Source organism: Amaranthus tricolor, chromosome 4 (assembly GCF_026212465.1).
Source record: "Amaranthus tricolor cultivar Red isolate AtriRed21 chromosome 4, ASM2621246v1, whole genome shotgun sequence".
NCBI classification, from domain to species: domain Eukaryota; kingdom Viridiplantae; phylum Streptophyta; class Magnoliopsida; order Caryophyllales; family Amaranthaceae; genus Amaranthus; species Amaranthus tricolor.
In genome coordinates, this window is record NC_080050.1 from 9,542,406 (window position 1) to 9,554,851 (window position 12,446).

General features: G+C 33.4%; 1 protein-coding gene across 4 annotated transcripts in view; it reads left to right on the top strand.

Annotated features, from left to right (window-relative positions):
- LOC130809771 (uncharacterized) overlaps positions 1-11,865 on the top strand; it is a 36,177-nt gene extending 24,312 nt beyond the window's left edge. For 2 of the 4 annotated variants that reach the window (XM_057675565.1, XM_057675566.1), the window contains 9 exons: positions 4,008-4,084; positions 4,401-4,481; positions 4,646-4,717; positions 4,799-4,886; positions 4,991-5,045; positions 5,433-5,561; positions 5,674-5,791; positions 5,918-5,997; positions 10,628-11,865. In XM_057675565.1, coding sequence (XP_057531548.1) covers positions 4,008-4,084; positions 4,401-4,481; positions 4,646-4,717; positions 4,799-4,886; positions 4,991-5,045; positions 5,433-5,561; positions 5,674-5,791; positions 5,918-5,997; positions 10,628-11,048 — 1,121 coding nt within the window. In that variant the 3' untranslated portion in view covers positions 11,049-11,865. The remainder of the gene's footprint in view (positions 1-4,007; positions 4,085-4,400; positions 4,482-4,645; positions 4,718-4,798; positions 4,887-4,990; positions 5,046-5,432; positions 5,562-5,673; positions 5,792-5,917; positions 5,998-10,627) is intronic. The other 2 variants (XM_057675563.1, XM_057675564.1) reach the window with 2 other exon arrangements.
- The last annotated feature ends 581 nt before the right edge of the window (positions 11,866-12,446 follow it).

The following is a 12,446-nucleotide window of genomic DNA, read 5'->3' on the forward strand; positions in this document are numbered from 1 at the left end:
GGACTTAGGAATTGGGAGTATGGAATCTTAGCTTTAAAAAAAAAAATAGAGGAATGAATTTAATACTTCTATGTCCATAACCTATTTTAAATATTAGTTTGACATAGGATATGTGTTATATTGTCACTCTTTCACACAATTAAAAGAAAATATAAACATTAGAAACTTAAAGTAAAATTTCTAATGGCATACAGAAAGAAAATAATGAAAAAAACATATGTACAAAGATGGAGCAAGAACTTGTGGTAATGCCACAAAATGTCATCTTTAGGTTAAGAATTTAGAAGTAACAACATAGCTTAAAGGATCGACTCATATAGGCCTCTAATTCATTTCAAATTAGAAAACAAACTAAAAACAGAAGTTACGGCCCTAACATCATCCTAATTTGTTATTCATTTTATTACTATTATAAAAGAAGCCAAATTTAAAGTGAGAGTATTTACTAGATATAGCTGAAATTTCATGCTCATTGTCAAATGTAAACCTACTTGGCAAGTTGGTTTTCCTAGACCTAGACTCTTGCTGAAATTGGTCCCATAAGCTGCCACTTAATTGAGAATGTATATTTTCGGACATGGTGAGCTTGTGGATTTATTCCTATACGCACAACGTAAGACATTGCCTTCTTGTATAAAAATTCTATGAATAGACGACTAGATGAGCAAAGTAAATAAAGAAAAGAGGTAATAGGTCTAGTCAACTCCATTGCTTCTCATAATACTTTAAAAAGGCTAATCACAACCGTTTTTCACTATACCATTGACCAGAAACCAAAAAAATCACTCAAATAATGAAGAGTTAACAAAAAATCATTTGATGGTAATAAACATAAAAAGGGGCAGACAGCGAAAAAATGTCAAGTTTCTGCAAATTCTGGAACAATACTCTTTGGACACACGAATGATCAAGAAAATTCAGTAAGTATTTTATCGCTTTCTAATCTCAAAACAAGAATACAAGAATGGGGTATATTCGAGTCTCCCAACTCCAAGCGAATGACCGCCTATGTACTTAAGAATTTCCTCCCCCCAGGCGTCCTAAATCCCCCAATATATATATGATTGGGGAATGAGAAAAATACACTTGGATAAAAGCTAACAAACCTCCTAAAAATTAGCAACTGATGTAACAACCTAAATAATAATTCTTACTAACTTTTATTTATTTATTTCCCTTTGAGACTCAATTCCTTACTCCTTGCCAATGCTATTACGACCCATATCGCTTCTTCCACGTCATCTATATATATATATATATATATATATATATATATATGTATATATATGGAGAAGTTCCAGTGAGAACCAATCTGCCTTACAAAAAAGTGTTAATTTTTACAAAAAAATGTTACTTTAAGGCAAAAAGGTGATACTGTTTTTTTATGATACTATTAGGCAAAAAAGTGTTACTTTAAGAAAAAAATTCTGAAAAAAACTCATAAAAGGTATTACTTTTTACATAAAAAGGTGTCACTTTTTGGAAAAAACGTGTTACTTTGTAATATGTTTGTTTTATTGAATTTTTTTTTTTTGAAAGTAACACTTTTTTTGCTAAAAAGTATCAGCTTTTTTAAAACAAAAGTAACATTTTTTTGTCTAAAAGTAACACATTTTTTGTTAAAAAGTAACACATTTATAAGGGAGATTGGTTCTCACGGGTTTCATATAAGCTTGGTTTTCACTAGAACTTGACCATATATATATATATATATATATATATATATATATATATATATATATATATATATATATATATATATATATATATAGAGGAAGAAGTTCCAGTGAGAACCAACTTTATATGAGAACCGTGAGAACCAATCTGGCTGACAAAAATATGTTACTTTTTTACTAAAAAGATGTTATTATTAGGCAAAAACGTGTCGCTTTTTTTTTTTAATAAAAAAGATGATATTTTTAGAAAAAAAGTGTTATTTTGAGAAAAAAATTCTGAAAATATTCATGAAAAGGTGCTACTTTTTTCATAAAAAGATGTTACTTTTCAGAAAAAACGTGTTTGTATTATATTTTTTTCTTTTTTGAATTTTTTTTTTTTCTGAAAGTAACAATTTTTTGCTAAAAAGTACCAGCTTTTTTGTAAAATGAAAGTAACATTTTTTGTCCAAAAGTTACACATTTTCTATAAAGAAGTAACACATTTATATTAGGCCGATTGGTTCTCGCGGTTCTTATATAGGCTTGGTTCTCACTGGAACTTGACCATATATATATATATATATATATATATATATATATATATATATATATATATTGTATGATTAAAAATACTCTTGGATAAAGGCTAACAACCTCCTAAAATATAGCAACTGATCCAACAACCTAAATAACAATTCCAATTAACTTTAATATATTTTTTTATTTTTTTATTTTTTTTTAGAATTAAGACTCAATTCTTTGCTTCTTGCCAATGCTATTACGACCCATGTCCCTTCTTCCTCGTCTGCTCTAGGTATATTTGGTGGTTGGTTTGTCTCGTGTTTCTTTATTTGTCACAAAACAGTGTATCTTATAAGGAAATAGAAGATGAATGGAATATAAAATAAAATGGGATGTGTTAAAGAAACATCACAATTAGTTGGTAGTCAATATCCAAAGAGAAGTTCCCATGAAAATCAAATTTGAAATTGAACAAGGGCGTGGAGAAAAACATTCGAGAGATAGAGAAATCAACAATAGAAGGAAGCCGAAAGACTCTAGTACTCTAGTTTAATGTCATACATATTTTGCATTGGAAAAGTAAATGTTCAAGGAGTATAGTACTCTACTATCCCTAAGGTTATTCCTTCGACTTTTGGGTATGAGAGCATTTCAAGGTTCGGGGCAATCTTGTAGGGACAACGGGAGTATCACGAATAGTGAATGAAAGAGCCCGTCGTGGGCAGTATTCAACAATAGTGTAGGACTGTAGGAGTAATGTTCTATAATCCTATGCAATAATAGTTAAAAATTGCAAAGTATAAAGGTAAATAGCTGTTATGGTCCATTGTAAGGTATGAGACTTGTCCCACATCGGTTGTAAAAATGCAATTGGTGTGAGGTTTATAGGCAAATGGGCTTTCTCACCTAATAGGCTTGGGTGAGCTCTACTGTTTGTCCTATAACAATAGCAATACGTGGGAAGAACCCAGATTCAAAAAATACCTCAAGCTTCCACGTGGATAGTGGGAAATTAATGAAAGGTAGTTTGCCTATAGAATTGTGATAGATGGGCATATACTACAGGCATGAAATAAGGAGGCGGGAAAAAACATAAGCATGCCTTGTGGACAAGTTTTAGGGGTCAAAGGTGTATTCTCTTATTGTATTAGTTGGTAGATCGGTTTCCAATCCTAAGTTCTTAGATCCTTAGGACCATTTTGAAAAAGGTTGTTTAGGTTAAAGCAAAGGATGGTTTAATTTTTGAGGAATGACTAATGCAAAGGGCTCAAGACTCAAGAGTCAAGCGTTAGTGGAGTTGAGGGGGATGTCCACCTCTCTAGTAGAGTGTGCAGCTGCCAGTTCCTCTAACATTAGGCAGATGGTTATGAAGTTGTGATGTCACCTATGAGAGGTCTTTTGAATCTCCTTGGTATTGAAACAGAAGAAACAAACTGGTATTTTGAATATAACCAAACCAGGTACAAAAGCCGTGGCTGAAGCTTCGCCAGCCCTCTTACGAGTCTTATTAGCTCTATGGTTGATATTCTTATATCATTGATGGATTTACTATACATAATGGTAAATTTAAAGTCTACATTGATGCTTTATCGGGATTAGAGCATATTAAATTGACCCCCTTTTCCCTTCTTTACACCCATTTTTCTTATGCTGTTTGGCAGGATGTTTTGAATAAGGATTTTTTCTCATGGCTCTGCTTAAGAGCTGTTTTAGTTGAAGTTGTGAATCATCTCTAAAAAAACTCCACCCCCATGCTCAAGTATCTTTGCAACTAAAGTGCTAGAATTGCTATATTCTTAAGATTTTTTATATGTTCTATGTTGGCAGGGAGAGTTGGGGAAATGGAGAAGAGAATCTGCCAAGCTTTGTGTAAAGTTAAACATCAAGAAGATGAAGCCAAAGAGGTTAGTTGTGAGATTAACATCTTACTAATTCTCTTCTTTTTGGTCGTTATGACTGGTACCTTGTTCCAGTGAGCTAGCATGCAAGGCCAAGGCCCAGCCTAAGCTGATAAACTGACACTCTTTGAATAACATGGGAATGACACCTCTATGTTTGGACCCTGATGATTCACGTGGGATTGTTTATTATGGCACTCAAACTCTCTTTCAGTGGGCTTAATTTGTTCCGTTTTGTTCAATTACTTTTTTCCTGCTCGCTCCTTATTGTTTAATTATACGATTAATTCATGCTTGGATTATTCTTCTCTTGTTCTGGAAGGCCTTGAAGGAAGCACTTTCCACTTGTCCATCAAAAGAACTTGACCCTGAGTTTGGGAATACTCGTGAATCTGTTCTTCAGGTAATAGATGGTTGTTTGTCTTCAGATATATGTTAAAAGTTGAAACTTCCAGAGCCTTGAAGGACTTCCAAATGTTCCTTTCTTGAAATGCTTATACTTGGCACTTACAAAATGATTACTTTTTCATATTTTGTCTACAGCTCAAATTGATTTTCTTTTTGTAGGTTCTTGCTAATTTAACCTCTGTACAGACATATTTTGATGTGTTTGCTGAAAAGATAGACCAAGAAGCTAGAGTAAGTCGCTACTGAATACTGAGGTATGGCATTTTACTTTATGCTTGCTGTTTTTGCTATATAACTCAATACACTTTGTAGGAGTTGGAAGAGGCTGAATTGGAGATGGACATTGTTCAGAAAGAAGTTCCGCGGCTAGAAGATACTGGTAATTGGAATGAAGTGTCTGGTAATGCCTTAAGCTGTATATTTTAATGTGATGAATGTGAACTTCGAAACATTGCTTAACAATTCTCAATGTTTCATGGGATTTTGTCTCTGCTTCATCTGTAGCTGATGCAAAGGACGGTAATCGCCTGCAGCAAATCAAAGATAGCATTCATTCACTGTATGACTTCTTTTTTACAAGTGTTATTGAATGATCTCTCTCTTTCTCTGGATTTTTGTTTGGGTGGTTGTCTTGGATCAAGATATTGAGGAGACATTGACAAAAGTTTCTGATTCTATGCTGCCATATATTTTCTTTCTACATTGAATGTTGAGTCAGTTATATAAATTACTATTTAAATTGTAAATATTTCTTTTCCATATAAAGTTACCAAAATGATTGCATATTTCTATTCTTGGTTCACTGCTGTTCTGTGCTAATGTGTTTTATTTTCTTTTCTACTGAAGTACTAGGTCTATATAGTGCAACTGCAATCTCCGTCAGTTCAGAAATTAGGTCTGCATTGTATTGACTATTGACCACTTTTTGTTTTCTAATTATTTCCAGGGAGAAATCTAGAATTAAGGAAGAGATAATACAGCGGCGGCAGAAGAAACTATTGCTGAGACATAGGCGCCATAAATATCTTGAAGAAGCTACCTTACGAGAAGCAGATCTTCTGAAAGAACTCGACAGGTTTGTATTTAGTTTTAACATTTTAGGATTAATATTTTGCTGGTACTGCATATACAGGGTATAAATGGTTTACGGATCTTTAGTCGTAGTAATACTTTACTTCTTAATTCAGACAAAGAACTTCCGAAACAGAAAAGGAGATTGAAAGGCAGACGTTGCTGGAGCTAGAACGTGCTAAAACTAATGAACTCCGATATAATCTTGATCTAGAGAAAGAAAAGCAAACACAGGTGAGAACAAATCTAGCAATCTTGTCGATCGCAAAAATGAATGTTTTCTCGTTTTTTCAATTTGAAATCCTTTATATGGAGAAAATTCGCGTGGGCTGTTAAGTATATCTTTTTGATTGCTTGTAGAGAGAACTCCAACGTGAATTGGAGCAAGTGGAGTCTGGAAGTAGGCCACCAAGACGAGAATTTTCTTCTTCCCATAGCAGGTAAACAATATGAACCATTTCTTCTTATTGTTGACTTACCTTTGATCTCTGATATTTTTGAGTCTTGTGTATCAACTATCAAGTCTAAAGCTGCAATCTGTTTATATTATATAATCCTTATAAGTACTTGGAATTACCAATAAAGTACTTCTCAATCTTCCTACTAAGATTTTCCTAAAAAGTCTTTCCATCACATTAACCTTTTTCATCTCATTCCAACAATATTTCTTGTTCTTTTTTTCCTCTCATACATCTCAAAATTTTTAAAATCGCCCTATGAACAACGTCTTCTAGGTTGTGTGCCTAAATCAAATTTGAAATTAGTGGAAAACATAGTCTTCAACAGATGGAGCTGTGCCAGTCAAGTAAAGCTGAAGGGTCAGCATAATCTTTGACACTCAAGATTAAAGATGGTCTCATGCTTTTGGAGGGAAAGGGGACAAAGATATTGGATACCCACTAGTCTACAACCATTGTTCTTAATGGCAAATTAGGAAGAATTCCAATTTTTAGGGAGTATCACCTTCTCATAGGAAGATCGGGACAAAATTTTCCCTTTATCTTCCACGTCTTTTTTGCTGTCCTAAAAGGACTAATAATATTGTTCTTTTCCTCAAGTCTTTGTTACAATTCACCTATGCTACCCGAAATTCTAAACCAAAATCAAATAGGAGCTCACTTTCTAAATTAACCCAACTTGCAAATGTGAAGACTTTATTATACTTGCCAACGAAAAAACTTAAGCACTTTTACAACAAAACTAAGCCTTTATTCAAAAAAACCAAATCAAGTTTTATTTTTTGACCAAACTTTTGCTACTGTGATTTTCAATTAATTTCGATGTAATAGTTTGGTTTCTAATTCGTTTACAATTCAGATATGTTTCTAGTTGAAATTTAATTATGAATTGAACCGCCAAGAGGGGTCCTCGTGCAATTCCAAGATCAAAGATAATATTTATGAGTAGGAAATACATAAAAATTGGTCTTAGGGTAAGTTCAGGTCAAACACAAGGACGTGTAACTTTCTAAGGTGAACTCAGTGAATGATAATGGAGGGTGGATAAAATTATTGATAATGATGGACTTAATACTAACTAAAAAAAGAATAACAATAAAAGATAATCTAGAGAGTAAAGGACTAACCAGGAAATCATATAATATCATAAATTGGATTGAGAAAAATATCATGCATCTTATTAATATTTAAGGATTTATTAATTATTCCATAATTGAATCATAACTTGGTTTATTTTATAATTAAATAAACTAATATGAGTAATCAAACACTAGACCTAAATTGGTGTACCAAAGAATCTAATGAACATATAATCTAAACACATTGCACTCTATGAAAAAATTAGTAGCAATTAATATAGTACAAGATAGATAATGATAAATCATATTAAATCTAGCAATTCATCATAAATTCTTAAGATTTTCACCTGTAAACCCTAGAATATGATTAAATCATATAAACAGTAAAGAACGTAATTAAAGTAGAACAATTAAAAAACTGTTAATAGAAATCCCTAAAGTTATTAGATTCCATAAAAAGTTTTAAGGAAAATAGAGTAACATAGTTTACAAAAAGATTGAATTAGGTTCAAAGAAACAAAACCTAAATCTAATAGAAAACGGATCTGGTTAGGTATCTCAATAACCGACCAAGTATTTACAAAATTGCGGACTTGATAGATTCAAAATAACTGGAATCATGACGTTATACTTGGGTATGTGAAAACTTGGTAGCAATACCGACCAGGTCTGAGCCTTTTCTAGCCTTTAAAATATGTCCAAATCCATATATTTTCCTACAAAACAAGTAGAGACAAATAAAACTCCAACCAAGTTTAAAATGCAATGGAAAGACAATAAAATAGCATGTAAATACACAATAAAGTATATGAATCAAGGTAAAAGAATGAAATATTTGGTGTTATCAAATTGTTTTAAGCCTAACCCTTGCTTATCCTCAAGCAAGAAACACAAGGAAGTTAATATTTGTTCTCAAACTACGAACATAGAAAGGAGATGGGAAAAATAAAACTCCAACCAAGTTTAAAATGCAATGGAAAGACAATAAAATAGCATGTAAATACACAATAAAGTATATGAATCAAGGTAAAAGAATGAAATATTTGGTGTTATCAAATTGTTTTAAGCCTAACCCTTGCTTATCCTCAAGCAAGAAACACAAGGAAGTTAATATTTGTTCTCAAACTACGAACATAGAAAGGAGATGGGAAAACTACTCTAAGGAAATAAGAACTAAACTAAGAAAGCCAGGAAATCATAATACTCACTTGTCTAGGAATCGCAGTCACACTTAGCACATATGACAAGCGCTGTAAATCTCTCGGGCGTAGGATGAGTAAGGTCCCAAGAGGGTTTTTAGTTGGAAATCCATAAATCCAATGCAAATGCAAGTTCAATCCCATCAATTTTTAACAATTCCTTAAAGAAGTAAATATTTAAATCTAAACACAAGGCTAGAATTTAACCTTCTAAGTCCAAGAAACTTTATTAAAATCTAGGAATTAAGGTTTGAGAGTGTTGTGGGAGAATGAAGTTTGAGTTGGGAGGGTTTTAATGGAAGTAAGGTTTGAGAATGAAAGGTGAATGAAGAAAGAAAAAGATGGGATCGGTGAGTGTTTTAGTGTAAAAACAAGGCCACATCGCATTGCTTCGGTCGCGTTGTAAAGGTTTCAAAAACAACGAACTGATATTTCCTGCGTTGTAATGGTGTAAAACAATCGCTTTATGGGTCGTATCGTATCAAGGGATATCTTATGGCCGTTACTGCATTTTGCACTATGGTTAGTGTTGAAAAACACGCGCCAAAAAATAACCGAGTACGATACCCAGTCGAGTATTGGACATACTCGATCGAGTATTACCCAATGAAACATTTCTGCCCCAATCTAACCTTCATACCCGACAAAACATTTTGCCTCCTACATAACACGATACCCGATCAAGTTTGGGTACCCAATTGAGAGGTATCGAATTCCTTTATTTGAGTGTTTTTGATTATACTGGCTAGTAGTGATGGCCACGGTCCGAGTTGGGTTGAATTTGATTCCGATTCCGCTAAATTGGAACCTAATTTTGATTGTTGGGGCACAATTTTGGTTCCAAGCAGCTTAGCTCGCAGGTTGGACCACCGACTCAACTTTTTCTTTTTTTGCTTCTAATATCAATATAAAAAACAACATAATATATTAAAATAATGCGTGACTTACCTTTGTTGAGTATTATTAAAATTCATTGCATATCAATTGTCATTGAATAATTCGTGGCATGCAATATTCATCGTCATCTTCTTTTTAGTTTGATGTCCCTGCCTCTTCTCCTGATGATGCAAATATATCTATCATCATCCATGGATCATCTTCGCCTTGATCATCATTGTTATCTACCTTGTCTTATATTAGCTTGACCCCAATTTTTCTTGCAAACACATATTTGTATAGTATATGGAGCAAGATGAGTTCTCTTTTCATCAAACACTCTTTTACCAATAGCAGAAGTTGGAATTGCATGGATATGCTTTGCAATTCTCGATAATATTTGAAATTTATGGATTTTTCTTTCCACCATTCTAAATTATTATCCATTTCTACATGTGAAGAGGATGAAGATGAAGAAATCATAAAACTATCATCTTGGCTACTGATTATGTTAGCTATGACAAAATGAAACCTAGTGGGACATATTGAGACGCTAGCACACCTAGATATGTCGCGTTTATATACAATTGCATAATAATCATAAAGATCTCCTAAAAAATTTCTTTAAGTTCCAACATTATTATCCACATGATTTTGTGAATGATCTATGCAATGACAGTAATAGCTATCAATTTGGTTATAGATTTTTTGTCTCAAGACCTGGTATTGAAATTGCCGCAATTCAATACATTTAAGGATAATCGATAAATATACTTTCCATTTATCCATTATTTTCTTGAGTATCGACTCTAGAATTCATTAATGTCGTCATTGTTGTGGTTAAACAAAAAAGTGTAAAGCGTTTACAATGAACTTAAGGAATAATTAGAGAAATAAAGAGACTAATTAAAGAAATAGACGATTTGAGTAATTAAGAGGGTGATTGTGTAATCAAAATGAGTAACTAGAGATATAATTAGTAGAAAGAGAAGTAGACAGAGTACAAAAAGGTGGAATGGATGAACAAATTCATCCATATTTATAGATGAAGGCTCCAACGGCTAAAAACAAGCTCCTACGGTCAAATTGGGTGGTTCCACGATTTCCGATTTGGGTCTTCCGTTCTGGTTCTGTTCATCCGGTTTGGCAGTCTATATTTCCAGTTCTGCCATAATTAAATTTCCAACCACACCCTGGCCCGTAGTTCTGACCGGTTCCAGGCGGGTTTTGTTTCTGGTAAGCCACCCCATGGCCATCTCTAGTCACCCCTACCAGTGTGCGTGCATCTTCATATGAAAGATTAGGCATAGGAAGTATTTACATCAGATAGAAAGAGAAAATGTGTTTTATACTGCGACTATCTCTCTGAAAGCTTCGTTCAGTAGTGCTGTCCATTTACGTGACGATTTTACCGTATATTTTACCCACTCTTGACTGCGTTTTTTTTTTCTACCTTAGCAGTCGGCCCCGAGATCGTTATCGCGACAGAGAGAATGGAAGGTCTGGTGCAGATGGCAGTTTGAGAATAAGTGGTACCAGTTTACCGCCTGATATGTCTGTCAATACACCGTCTCTTGCTACGACACCTACAGTCGTTCTCTCTGGTTCGAGAACATTCTCAGTCCAGCCTCCAACAATCCTTCAAGCCCGTGAACGCGTTGATGAGTGCAGCAACAGTTATGAGGAAAACTTTGATGGGAGCAAAGATTTAGGAGATACTGGTAGCACCGGAGAACCAGATCTAGGGTCTGGATTTGATGCTCTTGCTGGTGGGTTTGGTTCTCAAAGACATGGATCGAGGGGAGGCAAGTCCAGGCAAATTTTGGAGAGAAGAGAGCGCGAAGGGAGACGTGAAGGTAAGTGGGAGAGAAAACATTGATTATATACACTATAGGGTTCCAATAAACTTATAAATCGTACAAGCTAATTACAAGCAAAGAGTTGATCTCAAGCACAGCCGCATCATTATGAGGCTACAATGAGGAAAATAGCTGTATTGTAAACTGCTACATTGCTAATAGGAGTATGTAATAGGCGGCTCGACGCTGTTCCTTACATGGTTCACTTTCCCTCAGCGAGGAAAATTGTTATCACTCTTCAGGGGATCAGGATTAGTGATTGCAACAATGTTGTACTTTTATGATAGTTTCAGTGTAGAAAAAAAATTTGTTGGACCTAATTACTTTTTTGTGTGTTAAACGTCTCGACCATTCAATGCATAGTTACAAGTGGAGAGACTGGAACAATGTTGAGTTTGAGTCATTTTGGTTTTGATTAGGATCGATTTCTTTTTGGGTTAAAACTGGTTGACTCATAAACTTCAGGAATCGTTAAACTTGAGTCATTAACCTTGAACATAGATTAGTTTGATCAAATATGTGAGATAAGTGTCTATTAAGGGTTTGTGTTATGTGTCTCTTCAAAATTGTTAAGATGGTGAAAATGATGTTAATCATTTTTTTAATTTACGCGTTCAAAAAAGTTGATATATATTCATTGTGACTGAGTTTAGGAGATATGAGTCATTAAAATCAATGTGACACTCTTTAAAAAAGACGTTGCAATGTGTAAAAGTATCAATAATTATCTTCTCGATTTTCATGCCATCAATAGCCAAATATGTATTCGTAGAAACTTGGGATAGACTGCCTCAATGAGGCGGTACAATTAGGCCGACTTAAAATCAAAAAAATAAAAAATAAAAATAGCCTAAAATCAAAATATTAAAAAATGAAAATTCAATTTTGACATTAAAGGTATTAATTTTGACATTAAAGTAATTAGTTTTAACTTAAAGTAAACCTTAAATAGATTAATTAAAACAAAAAATTTTAATTTTGACTTCAAAGTAATCAATTTTGACATAAAAGTGATTAAGTTCTACTCAAAAGTTTACAGCTAGTCTCTTGAGAGATCATTCCTTTAAGAGACCGTCCTTTTGAGAAACGTATCTCAAGCCCAGTTCATCATATTCTTAATGTCTATTTACATTATCCTTAATGCTTACTTACTGTATGTTCATATTCTTAATGCCTACTTTTAATATCTCAACTGTCTATTTACATCATTTTTAATGCCTACTTATTAATATTTTAAAAAAAGTATAATGGGCCGCCCCAATTAGAGATGGTTTCTCAAAGAGATCGGCTCTCACAAGAATTTGTGCAAGTTTATAATCTTAAATGGATCAATTATTTTAAAGTCTTTAATTTCGACGTTAAAGTGATTAATTCAACCTTAGAGTGATCAATTATATATAAAGTGATCAATTAAATGA